Source organism: Ochotona curzoniae, unplaced genomic scaffold, assembly GCF_017591425.1.
Source record: "Ochotona curzoniae isolate NIBS_2020 unplaced genomic scaffold, NIBS_Ocur_1.0 scaffold_2453, whole genome shotgun sequence".
Lineage (NCBI taxonomy): Eukaryota > Metazoa > Chordata > Mammalia > Lagomorpha > Ochotonidae > Ochotona > Ochotona curzoniae.
In genome coordinates, this window is record NW_024467094.1 from 12441893 (window position 1) to 12459135 (window position 17243).

At 57.2% G+C, this 17243-nt stretch overlaps 1 protein-coding gene across 4 annotated transcripts in view; it reads right to left on the reverse strand.

Moving 5' to 3' along the window:
* The window catches only part of ABR (ABR activator of RhoGEF and GTPase), a 173336-nt gene that overhangs the window by 72250 nt on the left and 83843 nt on the right, over positions 1–17243 (reverse strand). For 3 of the 4 annotated variants that reach the window (XM_041000716.1, XM_041000717.1, XM_041000718.1), the window contains exon 2: positions 14464–14648. In XM_041000716.1, coding sequence (XP_040856650.1) covers positions 14464–14648 — 185 coding nt within the window. Of the gene's footprint in view, positions 1–2457; positions 3113–14463; positions 14649–17243 lie in introns of those variants that run through there. The other variant, XM_041000719.1, reaches the window with a different exon arrangement.

Here is a 17243-nt window from a genome sequence, read left to right on the forward strand (position 1 = left end):
CCTGCCTTCCATCTGGGAGCACCTGGGATCCAGTCTCCTGCTAGTGTACCTGGGAGGCAGCAGCAATGGCTCAAGGGTTCCTGACCTCAGCCTGGCCTGGCCCTGACGGTTGCAGGCGTCTGGGGAATGGAATGAAAGATCTCTCTCTGCCTCGCAGACAAATAAAAATGAGTAAACATTTACAAGTTAGATAGTACAGAACACCTGAAGGGTTAACCTACATGACAAAAGGGTTTTTAGTTCTGACAAAGGAGTTCCTTTAAATAGCATCTTCTACAAGGTTTCCATCAGCAGCGTAGCTTTAAATAGAACTGTACGAGAGAGAGTTTTGGAAAGTATACACCAGCTCACGGACAGGAGATGCTGTTGCTGCCAGAGTTTACCTAATTAGCTGAGGGGCTGTGAACTCCCCAGAGAGAAGACTGGGCACAGCCACACAGCACACTCCAGCTACAGCTCCGGAGACCACTGGCAGCCGTGCCAGGGTCTCCCAGGAAGATGAGTCATGGCGGAAATGACACTGCCAACAGAATTGATTGAGGGCCTGGCATCCGTGCACAGGCTCAGGAAAACACTCCTGCTTAAGGTAAGTAACCCTGCATTAAAGTAATAGTAAAGACAGGATTGCCTTGGCCTCCTACCAGCTGCTGGGGAGCAATATGCCAAGAGCGCCTGCAGCCTGGGACAGAAATGCCCTGGGGCTGTGCCCTGCACAGGCAAGTGCAGCATGTACGCACATACATACACATCCAGTCCAGCCCCGCCCACTAGAAAGGGCCCCTCGTTCCCCCCTTCCCCTGCCCTGACCTCTTTCTCACTGCATTCCTAGCACCTGTGCACTTGCCTGCTTTGAACTGGGAGAAAGGACTGTGTGTTATTCATCTGGTCTCACCCGTGATGCCAAGCAGGGTGCTTAAAAGACAATATAGCTCGATGACATTTGGTTAATGAATCAGTGAGCTTTCTTTCCACCCTCTTCCCGCCTGGCTTGACTCCTTCTTCCCAGACTAGGCCTTCCTGAGAAGAAGCAGGGTGTTGCAGAGGTGTTCAGGAAGGGACGGGAGCTCCAGATGACCCCACAACTACAGTGGGGAACACATCCAGGAACACCAGGGTTGCAGAGCTGGACGGGGAGTTTCTGCCCAGGTGTGCTCACGCTCCCTTGGCAGCCACATGCTACTCTCCTGGAACAGTCCAGAGATGGAGAAAGGCCAGGGACTCAGCACACCCTTGATGGGCCTCAATGAGCCTCCCCTCCTCACTGGCACCAGCCACACACCAGACACCACACAGGGCTCAGCAGCAAGAACAGCAGCGGGCAGAACCAAACACAGGCTAAACCAAGAGACCAGAGTAAGGGCGGGCCCAGTGCGAACTTGGGAACGCTGTCTCAGGAGCCCCTCAAGGAAGTTCACCTCTCCCACAGCACACACAACCTAAGCTCTCAGTTGGTGTCCTGTCTCACAAGTGAACTTCTGCAGTTCCCTGTTAGGGAGATCGGCCCTTGTGAAAACCTCAGTGCTCCAATGCAAGCTCTGCTTTGGTCCCCAGCTCTGCTCTGCGCACTGCACCCTCTAGTGGCCACACTCGCCCTGCAAACTCCCTGCCCGGGACTCACCCGCACCCTTGCAGCCAGCTACAGGAGAGGAGCCCGCAGTAGTAACTGCTAAGGAAAGGAGGGACGGTGTGGGTGTGGTTGCTACGGGACCTCCAGAACAGCTGACAACGTTCCCAAGGCAGGAGTGGGAGAACCCTACCCCTAAAGAAGGGGCCGATGACAGGCAAGGAGACTGACTGCCCCTGTCCTGGTGGCTGTGGAGAATGTCGCAGAGAAGCTTCCTGCCCGTGCCCATATCCACCTGGCTCCCCTCTTGAGGCTGGTCCAAATCTCCTCCTTCAAGAAAGCTCAGTGGCCTCTGGCTCTCAATTTCCCCCCAAAGCTCTCATGACTCAACCCTGGTGCCCCCACCTAGTCCCAGGTCTCCTGGCTAGCAGGAGGGCGGCTCCCTTGGTCTGGGAGTGCCCTGATCCTCCGTTGCCAAGGAAACTATGGATAGCTGCCCACCAGTTTCCAGTCAGTTGGCTCCCACCACCGACGTGCCCACCAGGTGACTCATGTCACTGCCAGGGAGAGAGCGAGGGACAGCCCCCAGCACAGCTGGCCCCAGGGCAAGCCACAGCCACAGCCACTCCCCCTGAGGACAACTGGCTCTAGGGAGGCAAGCTCTGCACCTCTCCCCCCACCCCACACACGGGAACAGCTGCCAAGAGCACCGTCCCCCTTGCAGGCATGCGCTGGCCCATCTCTGCCACGGCGTTGAGAGGGGGGACGACTTCCACGCAACCACGAGGTTTGCGCGCGATCAGCCATTGCCTCCCACAAGCAGCTTCGGCAGCCAGGAGCTGCCCGCCCTACCCCCTCCCCCGACAAGCATCCAGGGTGTGTCACATTCCCACCTTCACAGCCACCAAGAAGGGGGACCCTGTGCCGGGGCTGGTCGGGGTTCCCAGCTCGCACTCCTCCAGGAGAAACACATCTTCCTCCTCCAGAACCTTGTCCAAAAAGCCTATTGCCTCCTCTTCCTCCTCCATGGCAGCCGGCGCCCGCGGAGGGCAAACAGGAAGCAGGGTCCACGCAGTAGCAGCAGCAGCAGCAGCAGCCGCCACCGCCGCCGCGGCGCGCGCCGCCCGGGAGGCGCGGGTGGGGAGGGGACGAGCGCGCAGGGCAGGCCTACACCCGTGCGCGGGCCTCCCCGGAGCCCAGCCTGGCGCCCGGCCACGGGCTCCCGATGAAAGGCTCCATTATAGACCTTTTCCTGCGGCCGCCTCCCGGCCCTCCTGCGCGCCGGGCCCGCCTCCCGCGCGTCCCCACCCTGCGAAAGGGGAAGCGGGGCCTCTGCGCAGCTCAGGCCGGTCGGCTGGCCCCGTCTCGCCGGGAGTCCGGCCGCCGCCGCCGCAGCAGGAGCGGTTTCCCGAGGAGGCAAGGCCGGGGGCCGACAGCCTGTGGCGTGGTAGCAGAAGCCCTCCGCTGCCCTTCCTGGCGCGCACACGGGCCTGGGTGCAGGCGGAGTCCCCGGTGGCCGCTCCGTCCTCTTGAGACTGGGGCTCGGTCGCAGGCCCCCCGTAGTGAAGCCCGCCCTTTCTGGACTCCAAGGTTCGCTCTTAACACACAGGAAATGCACGGCTTGACTTGTGAGGTGGAGCTGCTTGTTCCCTCTCTGTGGTCACAGGGCGAACGGCTGGCGGAGGCTGCTGGAGCGCAGGCGGGAGGGAGGAGGCCGCGGGCGGGCCAGGCGGGCGCAGGGGGCGGTCTGCCTCCCCGACACCCGCTTTATTTATTGCGCCGCCAGCCCGCGCAGTGGAGGGAGGGCAATTTCCGCACTTCCACCCCTGGCCTTGGGGGGCCTCTCACCCGCTGAGCCCCCATTCGCACCTCAACCTCAGTCTTCCACACCTTTGCCAAGGGGAGATGCTGAGGCCCTGCAGTAGAAGCCCCAGCTGCCATGCCGGCCCTGTCTGGCACTGGTGCCCCAGCCAGGGCCCTGCCAGGTGGCAAACCAGCAATAACCTTCCTCCCCCAGAGCATTTTCCCTCCAAGAGGGGTCTACTCCACTCGGCATGGGTAGGACACACATAACCCAGGAAAGGCAGTAGTGCCCACCCAGCCAGCCCATTGCTTCCAAATCCTGCAGAAAACAGTAGTGCCCACATTTCCATCCTGCACCCTTGGCACATCAACACCTGCTGGAGGTGGTGGCTAGGGGCAGTACCTAGCAGGTGAGGGTATGCTGACGCCTGAACCTATAAGGCTATAGGTAAGTTAACCTGGTGAAAATGCAGGGACTGAGTGATCTGAGCAAGCCACCTGGCTCCAGCTGCAAGGGCAGCATGAGCTGACTTGTTTCAAGAGAAGCTGGAAACCTAGAGTGAACTCTCTTGTCTTGGAAATGATGGCAGGGAGCGGCAGGCCAGCCTGGTGGTTAAGGCACCCAGGTCCCACACTGACCTGCCTGGGGTTTGACAGCTGGCTCTGGCTCCTGACTCTGGCTAATGCACACCCAGGGAGGCAGTGGTGCTGACTCCAGGTGGTTTGATTCCTGCCACCCACACAAGAAGACCCGCTTTGGCTTCCTACCTCCAGGTTCCAGTCTGGCCCTAGTCCTGGCTGTTGTAGGCATTTTCAGAAATGAACCAACAGATGAGAGAACTAGTTAATCAGATGTTTCACAAATAAAAACAATACAGTGGTGGCAGATAGCTCTCACCTATAAACACGACAGTGTAGTCAGGGCCAATCACACCTTGTCCTGAGTCGGGCCCATGGGTGGGGCGTTGCCTTTCTTTCTGAGCTACTGTTTCTCTGAGGGAAGGTCAGGTGCTCGTGTGTATGTATGGGTGTACTCTGGGGGTTCCCCAAGTGCTCCCTCTGTCTCATGTCCTTCCTAGACCCTATCAATTCAGCTTCACACACAACCAGGCCATCGCGCAACTTTGCAAGTTTGTGTGAAAGTTGCTGCTGACCACGTAATGCAGTGCCTGCAGCTGCCTATCAGTCACTCTGTGTCTGAGCTCCTCATGCACACGTCACGCTCCCATCAGATGACAACAGAGTGACCGTAGGATAAAGAACTGTGAAGGCTGGTTCTTGGGGGAGCAGGGGGCGCACAGGACAACCTCCTCCCACACTCACCCCTGTGTCCAAATCAAGCTCCACCCACCAGGGCACGTGGGACAGTTCCTGCTCTGGGAACTGTCCCACCAGGGGTCAGCAGGAATACAACTTACCCCTCCCCTCCAGTCCCTGGTTTTCCCTGTGTCTGCTCTGACTGGGTTATAAATAGCCAGGGCCCATCTAAAGGGCCCTTGCAGCCACAATTCCTCATTTGGTCTGGGCTGGTGAGGCTGTTCCCAGGGGGCATTCCCCAGGGTGCATGTGTGTGCCAACTTGGGGCCCTGTGCCACACACAGGCAAGAGGCAGGGGAAGAAGCTGAAACATCAAGGTCCCTTCCTGTGTCCCTCTTCCTCCTTCCCCAGTCTGAGAGGACACGGGCACCCTTGGTAACTCCAACTCCACTCCCCATGCTCAGGTTTGGCATGACAGGCTCCATACCCATTTCTTGCCACCCCGCCCTGCCCCACCTCACCCCAGCCCCAAAGCCACCCCCTGAGCATTCAAGCCATCCCCAGCCCAGCTGGCTAAAAATCCCAGTGACTAATTAGCTGCCCCCTGCACTGGACACAGGCCTCCACTCTGTGGGGGAAATGACTCACCAGTCCCCATGGTGCCAGCCCTGGCCCTGCGCTTCCTCCCTACACCCTCCTCCACACGCTCATCAGCCGGGCTCCATGGGCCCCTACTCCCCAAGCCAGAGGCCTCCCTCTCCTTCACAGTGGTGTTTCCTCAAAGCTCTCCAGCTTCCATGACCACACAGGGGCAACCTCTGGCCACTCCTCCTGGGTTTAAGCTGTCCTTTCTTCATCCTGTGGCCAGCTCTCCTCTGGGCCTCACCTCAGCCTGCTGCTCTACTGTGCTTCATAATCCGCCCCTCCTCACTCGGAGGCCCGTGGCGAGCCTGACGCATGCACTGTGGGCTGACTGCCCCATGTGGAAGTCCCAGTAACAGCCTCTCCACCCCAAGAATCCAGTCCAAAGTCCTCCTCCTGCTGCACCAGCTCATCCCCTTCCCTTCATTTCCTCCAGTGGTGCTGCCATATTGTAACTCCTGCCTTCTCACCAAGTCCCTTTGGTTCTTTTTTTGTTCCCAAAGCCACCATTCCAACCCAACATTGCAGCTGGCACTTGGGCGCTCAGTCATGTCCCAGTGGGACTCCTGATCTTGCCTGTCCACTTGTCTGCTTGCCTGTTCCTTCATGCCTAAGGAGTGCAACCCATGGCCCCTGCCATCAGCCATCTCTGATGGCAACCACCAGCAGGCAGGGCAGAGTTCTCTGTCAGTCACCCTGGGGACACTAGATGGAGACACTGACCCTGCCTCAGAGGAGCAGCTTCCCAGCACAGTGGCTGCAGGGCTGACCTGGAGATGGGAAGAGGTTTCCAGGAAGAGGTGGAGGTGGGAAGAGGTGCAGGAAGCACCGCTGGAGGACTGAAGAGGAAGTGGGCGGGGCATGAGGTAGAAGCAGGTTGGACCTGCACCATGGAGAGCAAGGGATACAAATTCCTCCATGAGCAATGGGGCACCACCGAATCCATACTCCAAAGCCTGCAATGGCTCGCTCCCCACCCTACTCCCTGAGAAATGGCCTTCCCTCATGCTCACTCTCCATCTGCTCATTCCCTGAGCTACAGTGCGCCAGGCACTGCTCTAGCATCCAGAATGCAACCACCAACAAGGGATGCTATGTCTGACTTTGTGGGAACTGACAGTCTTGGGTCTACTGGCCATTGTAAAGGACACCCAAGACCATGCCAAGTGAGGACAGTGCCAGGAGTGAGGTAGGGCACCAAAAAGGGGCATGGTCCTAAAACTACGTAGCTGAGGGAGAGAAAACATGGAAATAGCTATTGTGACTTTACATGTCCACACCCTCTGACTCAGCAAGGCCACCCTAGGGAATATTTCTGAAAAAAAAGCATTTCTCCAGGGGAACAGAGAGCTATGTCCAGAGATGTTCACCACAGTGATGTTTGCTGCTGGGGAAGACTGGACACAGCCTAAATATTGAAAACTAGAGTGGGTATATCCATAGGGTCAAACACTGCTTGTAGTGGAAGATGGGAATGAGAAGCAGTTCTGACCACTGGTGTGCAAGTTGTCTAACCTACATCCACTCGTGTACAGGTAGACCCTGATCGGCAGGAGCCTTCATCTGAAACCCTTGGGACCAGAAGTGTTCTGGAATTTTTCTGTGTATTTTGCATATACATAATGAGATCTCTTGGGAATAGGACTAAGGTGTACATACAGAACTCATTCATATTCCACATCCATTTCACCCGATCTTAGCCAAAAGGCCGAGAGGTGGGATTCCACATACATCTCAAACATGTAGCCTGAAGGTCATTTCCTACCAGGCTGGCAGTGCACCTGAGGAATTTTCTACTTGGGATACCACATCTGGTACTCAGAAGGTTTTAAAATTGGGGGTATTTCAAAATTTCAGATCGGAGAAGCTCAACCTGGCTGTATGTCCATTACACAGAAAAAGTCAGGGGAGGTGGAAGCCCCCACTGTGGGCTCTCTCTGCAGGGTGTGGATCCTGCAGACCTGCGCACTGTCGTCCATGTTAAGTTAGAATCCTCAGTGATGCAACTGGGAGTAAGAAAGAAGCTCAGAAGGGAGATGTGGCAAGTGCTGCAATTGGGAAAGCGGGGTGAACTCTGAGGACATGAGCCGGCACCTCTGATGCCACGAGCAGGGGTGATGACATTAAGGGAACAGGGCTGGCTCCACTGGTGGGGGACCAGAAATGGGCAGGGAAGACATGTGTGAGGCAAAAGGAAAAGTGGAAGGTGGTAAGAGCATGCGCCTTCACTCAGTCCCTATGGAGTAGGAATGCTGTGTGCCTGGCACAGCTCTGGGCACTGGAAATGACCAGGAGCCAAGTTTCTGTTTCCCACCAATAAAATCCCTCCTGCGTGGAGCTCCCATGCCATGGGGGTCAGGAAGCAATGAGGTTGCTCAGGGTCCTGACAGGCCAACTGTGAGGGAAAGGGAAGGCACAGACTGGCTATGAGAAGGGCACAACTTGAGCCCTTTCCTACTGCTGACATCAGATTACTCTTGGTAAGGCTGTTCACACTGGGCCCTGCAGGAAGCCACTCAGCCACCCCAGACACAGGCCAGGAGGAGGGGGAGGGAGCCCTGGCGGATGACTCAACAGATGGCACCAGTTGACAGTAACCTCTATAAGCACCTGGCACGCTCACGTCCAGGCCACCACACCTCCCTGTTCCTCTTCGCCTCAGCCTCTCCCAGCTCAGGGCTCACCTCCGGACCTTCTGGAACTCAGCAGATTTTGGGCCCATGAATGCCATTCCCAAGGAAGCAGCGTCAGGGCAGGCAGAGCAGCCTTCCCGACAGCCCCCTTTCTTGGTCACAGCCAAAGTCACCCAGAAAACCACTTACAGAGTTCAGTTACATGAAGCAAATGCTGGGAACAAGCCAGCAGAGGCCATTGCTTAGACAGACACACTGAGAGCCCCTTCCTTGGCCTCTGGGTTTGAGTTCTGGCTGTGCCTCTTGCTGGCCACGTGACCCTGGAAAGAGTTGCTTCAACCCCTCATGCCTCAGTTTATTTATCTGGGAAATGGAGATATTTATAGGATCACCCTAAGGGCTGCTGTGAGGCAGTGTCCAGGGCCTGCCCTTCGCTCTTGGCTGATGCCAGCTGTGCTCCTCTTCCCTGGCAGGTGCATGTGATGGGGGATGGGCATAGAAAGAGTCCTTGCTGATCAAACTTGCCTCCTGTTTTTTTCAGACAGCCCAGTAATGCCCCCTAACTGCATACCCCCGAGACCACCCTCCTTTTCTCAGACCTGCAGGGACTTCCCACCTTCTGGAGCTCTCGGGGCCCTTCACACAGGATGTTCCTCCTAGTCATGTACCCCGGTGATGTGACTATTTGGCTGCCTACACCAAGGTCGCTTCCTTGATTTCTCTACCTGGAGCTGATGCTGAGCTCTCAGGTTGTTGCTGACAGCCTTAAAACAGGGACTTCGTGTGGGGGAGTGGGGATCCCCTGATCATGCCACCAAGTCCCCACAGCACCCAGAACTAAATCTTGTAAAAGGGAGGTTCTCAGAAGTGACCTCCTGGGCCACACCCACTCACTAAGAGGGAAGAGCCCTCAGGCTGGTGCTAAAATTATTCCCACTGTACACTTGAGGAAGTCGAGGAACGGGGTGTATGAGGCTTATAACCTGCCTGCAGTCCCACACCTAGCAAGCAGCACAGCTAGGATTCAGACCCAGGACTGAGGGGAGTGGTTGTGTGTATTTGTCACTACATAAACAACATCCTCAACTGGCTCTTACTCAATGTTTGTTTTATGTAACTGAAGTCTGTAAATTATTTTGAGTGACTTCCACTATGACAGAGAAAAGGACAGCATGGGGGAAGAGCCAGGTATATGTGAAGGTAACTGGTTCTTAGGCTCCCAGCTTCTGGCTGTGGATCAGCTCAGTTCCGGCTGCTGTGGCAGTAGATGGAAAAATCTTTGTTTCTTTTTTTTCTCTGTAACTTTACCTTTCAAAAAAATATAACAACAAAAAAATCTGATTCTTACTGAGCAGAATGACCCAAGGGGGCTTCCAGGGAGAGGCAGGGGGTCTCCAAAGCAGATAAAAGCACCAGGTTCTAGTTAGGAGGCAAAGAGCAAATCCCGAGCGAAGGGAGAGGCAAAGGGCACCCATTAGCACAGGCACACCCTCTCAGCCTGCAGTACTGGAGCTCGGATCCTTCCAAGGACAGAGAGCTCACAATGGGTTTGCCTGTGTCTATGCTAACTGTTGGAGCTTGTCTACCTGGTTGGCACCTCTGAGCCCTTCAGGGCAGCACCAGATCATTCCCTTTGGCCTGTTTGGTGGGCACTGTCCCACCATACAAACGCACAGGGTGATCAGCCGGTACCAGTGCCCCTCTTTCAAGACACCGCACCCTCACTCACAGCAGTGGGCAAGTCCAGCAAGGTAGGCTTTGGGCCTTGGGGGGAACCACCCTCACAGTGGATGGGGGATAGGAGGAGCAGAGGACGAAGGGCAGGTGGTAGCCAAATGGAATCAGCCCAAGTGCAGTGTGTGCCTGTGCTATGCAAGATCCGGAATTGCCCACAAGTGGCACCTCTCTCCAGAGAGACAAGGGTATGGCTGGGAGCTGAGCCACCCCTGTGGAGAACAGAGCAAGCAGAGGTGGGGATCCATTAGGGATCCTGGGCTCACACTCCAGAGGAGCTTCAAATCCAGTCACCACCTCAGGAGCAGCATGGGGCATTCTCACGCTACTTCTGTCCCTGGGGTCAAGCAGCAGGCAGCCATCTCCAACTGTTGGTCAACAGGTGGCCCTAAGTCTGCCAGCCACAAAGAGGGATTCCACATCTGCTCTAGAGAGGAAAGGCAGGAGACAGTGGCTACTAAGAGCCCATGACTTACTAAGCCAGAGGACCCTACTGCCCCTTTGGTCTCCACACCTGCGAGTAACAATGCCTACCACATGTGGATTTATAGTCCTGTGAGTATCAGGCAGAGTCATGGACATTCTCCATATGAAAGAAAAAAAAAATCGGGCTTTGTTAAACACCTGCTGGTGGAGAAACTAGGTGACAACGATGAAAAAGGAAGAGTCCATGGGGCACAGGCCTGTGACTGGATCTGTCGCCCCCTGTTCTCCTCCCTGACTTTCCAAAGATTGACTCCAAAGTCCCAGGGCAGAGAATGGCCTGGCTTAGCTACCCCCAGGTCCCGAGTGTGCAGGATCTGTCTCAGATCTGCAAACCTTTACTGAATCAAGGGTCCTTGGCAGACAACCCTACTACCAACAAGGATGGGCAGATCCTGAATGGGCAGCATGAACTAATGGGTAAAGCAAGCTAGTTGGGGGAAGCACCACTGAGCAGTGAACAACTCTGTGAGACTCCAGCCAAACATGGGTGGGCCAGAGAGCATGCAGAGAACTATCCCAGAGGGATCTGAGGGTCCCACTCAAGGCTCCTCCTCAACTTGGGACAAGCCAAGGGGCTGCCGTGGGCCCTAGCTTCTCCATCTGGAGGGGGTGGATAGCCAGGAAGCCCCTGGGCTCCTAGCACAGCACCTGATGCATCACAGCATCCAGTTCACGTTCTTCTCTTTGCAGCAGGGACCAAAGGCCCCATAGGGCGGACATGGAGGAGCAGGCAGAGCTGCAGAGACCACGTGCAGCAGGCTGGTGCCCGCTCCTGCAATGGAGCACCTGCGTCTGACGATGTACATACACCCTGGGAGGCAGCAGTGATGTCCTAAGTGCTTGGGTTCTTGCTCCCCATGTGGCAGAGCTGACTTCAACCCTGGCCCAGCCCTAGTCCCTGTGGGAACCTGGAGAGTAGACCAGGAACTAGGAATAGTTTTGCTTTCTTGTGAGTGTTCTTCTGCCTCTCAAATAATTTTTAAAAATTATAATAAATAAAGCTCAGGTGTCTACTCGCTATGTGGTCTTGGGCAAAAGGCTTCATTCTTCTGAGCCTCAGTCTTATCAACTGTAAGATGACAGTGGGCATAAACTCAACCCCATGCGCTCGCTGCATAGGCTCTGCCTGAGACTATACCTGTGAAAAGCCCAGCACAAGTCTTTCGGCAGCTGATGGGGGTCAGGGGGTGGGAAAGACTTTGATGCGGAAGAAAGGGAAGGGGCAACAATGAGCTCCGCCCACCTCCACCTCTGTGTTTGGACTTTCCTGCCAGCTTGAGTCTGAGCCCAGATCCCACCAGCGTTGTGAACCATGCGTACTGCCTAACTCCATCTCAGGGGAACCTTGTAGTGGTTGTATGAGGTCAGGGAAGGAATGATGGGTGAAATGGAGCTCAGAGAGGGTATCAGGCATCCCCAGCTCACACAGCTAGCAAGCAGCAGAGCTGGGCCAAAACCCACATGTGTCCCCTAGACTGCACCAGCCTAGCCGGGGCTATCTTTGCAGCTGTACGTCTCCACAGTGCTGACCCCAGAGCAGCCAGGCAAAGCCATGAAGGACGTGTTGGGCCATGAAGACCATGTGTTGTGTACTGCCTACCTCAGAGACCCAGCTCGTGTGGGGTTGCCACGCTGGGCAGCCCTGATCCATCCCAGGAACACTTGCTGGCTGCAGTGGATATGGCCATTGCTCAGCCTCCAGGCCATGTGCTGACCATTAAGCTTGGTCTTCCAGCCCTCCAAAAGCAGAAGGGAAACATCTCAGTGTGGACCGTGGTCACTGAGATGGGATAGCTTGGTGAGCTGCTCCTAGCACTGCAGGCCTCCCCTGCACAGCACTAGGAACCCTGCAGGGTTGCAAGTGATCCTCAGCTGCCAACTTCCAGGTGGACACGAGCAGATTCTCCTTCACCCAGAGCTCATGCTCCTGACACTGTCTGCACGGCTGGGAGAGGTCGGTCTGGCAGGGTTTGTGTCATGACCACAGGGTGCTCAGATGTTGGTCCAGGCCGCACTCTGCATGTGTAGTGCCTTTGAATTCCATGTGAAGCAGGATTCTGAGGACAGCACAATGAGTGGGCCTCCCCTCAGCCAGCCAAGGCCTCAGTGGGACAGACCTCCCAAGGAATGCAGGGTCCCTCCTGCCCGGCTTATAGACTGAGCTGGAACTCTATTTTGCTCTTTAGACTCAGAATGGAAACTGTGGTTCGCAGGCTTGAAACCTTGTGGTACCATTTCCTGGCAGCCTGCAAGCCACTGCAAAGCTTGGCCTGTCTCAGCTTATGGGAGTCAGGTCCTTCCAACTGTCCTTTTGTGGGGAAAGGAGGACAGAGGTACATACACATCCCACTGATTCTGCAGCTCTAGAGAAAGCAAACTAATGCCAAGCCCATGCCTGGGGCTTCCGGGCACGAGCTGGCTCATGTTTGGGTGTGGTGAACTCAAGCTGCCAGTCTGTGCCAGAGGCCAGATATCCCAGTATCTAGAACAATCGCCTGTTTTGGTCCAAAAGTCCTCCCAATGCCCCACACCCTTTTCCCAAAGACCCAACAGGAAGCCTGGCAGGGGAGGGGGGCTTATCTAGCCCAATAAGCACAGCCAAGAAGTAGACACTTTGGCCTTAAAAACAAATTTGTCAAGTCTTCAGGAAGAGGTGTCCCCTTCCTACAGGCACCCAAAGTGAACAGCAGTGCTTGAAGAGTCCACAAGGTGGAGCCAGTGATGCAGGAGACCAGTCGGCAAGGGATGCAGCAGGCGGGAACCTTCTCATCCCCAAACTGAAAGGATGCTCCCCACTCAACATTTCACCGGGCTTCCAGGTGCACTGCAGTGGCTGTCACCCTATAGCATCTATAGATCTCAAAGTCTTCACAACAAACCATTCCCTCTTGAATCACCAATCAAAACAGGTAGCCATAAAGTGAAGTCAGAAAGCCTCAGCCCACCAAACAGGTACCTCCCAGTTACACTTGTGACTGCATCACCAGGGACTCTATACTCAATGGTGAGGAGGGAAGGAGATGGGTGCAGGAAGTGGGGGGCACTGAAACCCCACAGAGCACTTTCCCCAACCCCTCTCAGTGGGGAAAACAGCTGAGTCCCTACTGGGTGGGATAGTCCTGAGACCCGAAGGTAGAGGTTGGGACTGTCCCCTGGTGGCCTCAGTCCAGACCCCAGCACACTCTCCCCTCCATCAGGCGCAGATGAGCCTGTCCTGTCCATCAGGATGCCAGGGCCATTAGCCACCCCAGAACGCTGGCTGTGGTGGAGGGGGCCTGAGGCCCATCCCCCCCACCTCCCACCTGCCCTCCCCACCAGCCCTTCCCAAACTTGGGCTTCCTGGCAACCGCGCAGAACGCTGCCTGTGCCTCTGTTGCCATGGCAACTGTGTGGCTTCCCCCAAGTGGGAAGCTGGTTGCCAAGGCCCTTGTTGCCAAAGGCTATAACAGCCACCCCAATGCACAAAGAGGGGGTGAGAGCCTGCCAGGGGTAAGGAGGAGGAGCAGGGGGTTTTCACCAATGGTAGCGTCCAGGCAGCCTCCAAGCTGGGGTGGGGGTGCTAATCTCCCACCCCCACGCCTGCACAGCCTCTCGGTGATGGTCCTCTGATAGCATTCGTGGTAAGAGAGGAGACCTCCCCAGGACACTCCTGGACAAGCCCGGGCCACCCGCGAGGCATCACCCATGTCTCACCTGAGAGGAACAGCTCTGCCTGCTGCTGGGTCTCAGATACACGCGCGCGCACACACACATGCACTGGGGCAGGTGGTCCCCACTACCAGGAGCAGCACTGGTGACCAGGACGACAAGCTCGCCACACACCTCTCCACCTAGTCTGCCTTAGGCACACTCTTGGCACTCCTTACACAGTACCTCCCTCTGGAGCAGAGCACAGGTGCACTCTGGCAGGGCTTGCTCTCACCCCAGTGAGCTGAAGAGCCTTCGGACCTTAGGGAGCAAGACCCAAGCACCTCATCCCACCCCACAGGAGCCTCCAGTTTCTCTGCAGCCAGCACCAGGACACCTACACACCCCAAATGCCACCTCTGCAGCCACCGTCCAGTCCAGTCCCAGCCGGAGAAGGACAGAGAGTGCAGGAGAAAGCTGAGAGGGGGCAAAGGTGTTCAGGAGGGATGGGAGCAGACGGCTGGTCTGCAGGAGACAGGTGCAGGGGTGGCAGGCAGTGGGCAGAAGGGCCCGGGCCTGAGAGGGGCTCAGGACAAGAAAGAGATGACAAAGGGGCCAGGCATGGTTGTCCTGCATCATCCCACGCACTGTCCGGCCTCCACACCCCTTCCCCACAGGCCCATCCCCCAAACCAGAAGAAAAGCTGGCTGTACCTACCCCAGGTGCCACCCCCTCGGGTGGGGTGGGGGAAACGCTGTCCCCGCCGCCCTGGCTGCGGGCGCTGAGCTGGGGTGACATGGTGGGTGATTCGTCGATGTATGGCATGGTCTCCGAGCCCTCCGGGGCTCCCTTCTGCTCCTCATGCCCCTCTGCGTCGTAGTCGTCGGCCCCGTAGCTGAAGTCTGAGACAAGGAACAGGAATGGCCACTGAGAGTCCTCCACGAGGGCTGCCAGGGACTGGTAGCGCAGTGGGCGCCGCCGGCGGCCCCCGGCTGCCATGACCCTGGCTGCACCATCCACGCCCGGCCCCGGGCAGCGGCTAGGCAGGGGTCCGGGCTCTGCACGCTCAGAGGCTGCTGGGAGGTGGGGAGGAACGGCTGTGCGGCTGCCACCCGCGTAATGGCATGTCAGCCGCGTATTCCAAGCTGCTGCTTTCTTTGCCTCTTGCCTAATTCCAAGGCTAAAAATTAACGGTGGGAGCACGGAGGCAGGACACGTCCAACTCTCCTCTCTGAGTCACCATTTTGCTTTTTATAGGGAATAAGGAGTTGGGGGCGGGCCATGCGATGTCACTTCCTGAGCCCCTCCTCCTGGGTACCACTTGGTACACTGAGCTCCATCCCTCCAGGGGGCCAGGGCAGGTTTGGGGGTGGGAGGTGGAGCACTGAGGGAGAGCCCTGGCTTCTGCACGCAGGACAGAGCGCCAGGCAAGCCGGGCGTGGGCGAGAGGGCTGTACCCAGGCCTGGCAGGGACTCGGAGGAACAGCACAGTTCTCAGAAGCCAGCGTTATTTCTACAATCTCAGCACAGGCTTCCCAGCGAGGAGGAGGGCAGTGGGGCTGCAAGAACTCCCTCAGCGCTGTGGCACCAAGCTGGCCCTGGCACCCACGCACTGCTACCCCATCCTGGGCTACCAGGCAGGGCTGAGGCAGGGACAAGGCAAGGCTTTAGGGCTCTACACTGGAGGGGTTGAGGAGGGGGGTCTCAGCCCCAGCTTTGGGCCTTCTGCAGCAGCTCAAGGGGCCCTCCCACTACTCCTAAGCCTGCGTCCCTTCGCTTCCACCAGCCCTGACCTCCATGCCCAGGGTTGCTGCTGGGGCCGAGCCTCTGTGCTCCCCAGCTTAGGCCACTGCACAAGATACGGATACCTTTCCCCCACTCACTGCTGGTGGGGGAGGCAAGACTCAATTTAGCATTTGGGGATCAATGCAAAGCAGCAGCACAGTGGGCTTGGGGGACACAGACCATAGTGCCAGTCCCTGTGGGCCAGGCTGGTCTCCCATGCACTGGACAACCCTGCAGCCACGGAAACTGAGCATCCTTGCACCAAGTTCCTGGGGGCCTTGTCCAGATTGCTAGAGGGAGGTCAGCTGGCCCTGTCCCATCATCTGCTCAGACGCCACTTCCTCTGGCTTTTCCTCCTTGACATTCTGTCCGGCAGCACGCATGGCCTCTCGGTGCCCTTGTTGACCTTCTCTGAGCCACTGGAATAGGAAGTGGGTGTCTCAGCTGTGGCTGTGTGCCTGCCACCCGTGGGTTGACATGCAGCAGGCTCTGAGAACACGTACATGGAGTGAATGAGGAATGCACTGTACATCTCAGGTCTGAGGTTTGAGCCAGAGCTGAGCAAGCCAAGTTCTCGGCAGGGGCCCTGGCTCCTCCTCTGTCACAACACACCCGCCCACGGGCAGCCAGCAGCCTGAGAATGGTGTCAGCAGGTCACCAGGGCGCCCGGCCACGGCCACACTTGCTCCAATCTGGTCATCTGGCAGTCAAGCACTACCCCCAGGCTAGCTGCACCTGCTCCTGTTGGCTCCCTCACCCAGTCCCAGAGCCGATGGCCCACTCAACTGTGAGGGACATGGACTCTTTTCTCCCTCCTAAGACAGTCACACACATGAAAAACTGCCCCCAGTCCCCGCCTCCCCTGGCCTCTCACAGGTGTACACACCACACACCAAGGAAACAGGGCTGTTGATGTTGTGTCTGTGGCCAGCACTGCTAGGGACAGAGAGATGAGGAGCAGCTACAGCCACCTGATGGGGGACAGGGGCAGTTGCCCCCTTTGGAGAAGCAAGGCAGGGGACTGAGATACTGTGGTCGTCTGCCAGCTGCTCTGCCAGGACCCAGTGTCCGGCTGCAGGTTGTTGGGTATGGTGGGCCCTGGCTCGGCCTGGTCTGGCCAGGAGTTGGAATTCCAGCAGGCTATATCAACCCCCCCCCCCTCACCCCCTACCCTGTCCAGAGCTCACAGGCAAGGAGCTGGCTTTCCAAGGTGGGAGTACAAGAGGGAAGCCCTCGGTTTTTCCTATTAGGATGTCAGGCCACACTCCTGCCTCTCCTGCTCCTTGCAACGTGATCACATTTCTGGCACACAGTTCTTCCTCTCTCCAGTTTACACACCAGGCCACTGGATCCCCAAAACAACGGCCCAGGGCCAGAGGAAGGACTAGAATCTGTCTGTCGAGAGGCACAGCACAGAGTGCCTGAGCACAAGGAAGGCAGCCCAGCCCCTGGGAAGGGGCCTGCAGGCACTCAGTAGATCCTTCCCTGCCACTGCCGCCCACCACAGAGCCTGCACGGCCTACTGGCAAAAGGACACCAAGGAAGGTGGAGAAAACGGACCCGAAGGCTGGAGCCACAGCCCAGGCGCTGGTCTGCCAGAGGCCACAGCTGGAAGTGCTACACAGACCACAGCTGGACCTCCAGGTCTCCTAAAGGAGACCCATTTCCCCTGCAAGCCATAGCAACCCTGCTGAGAATGGAGTGGCAGCACG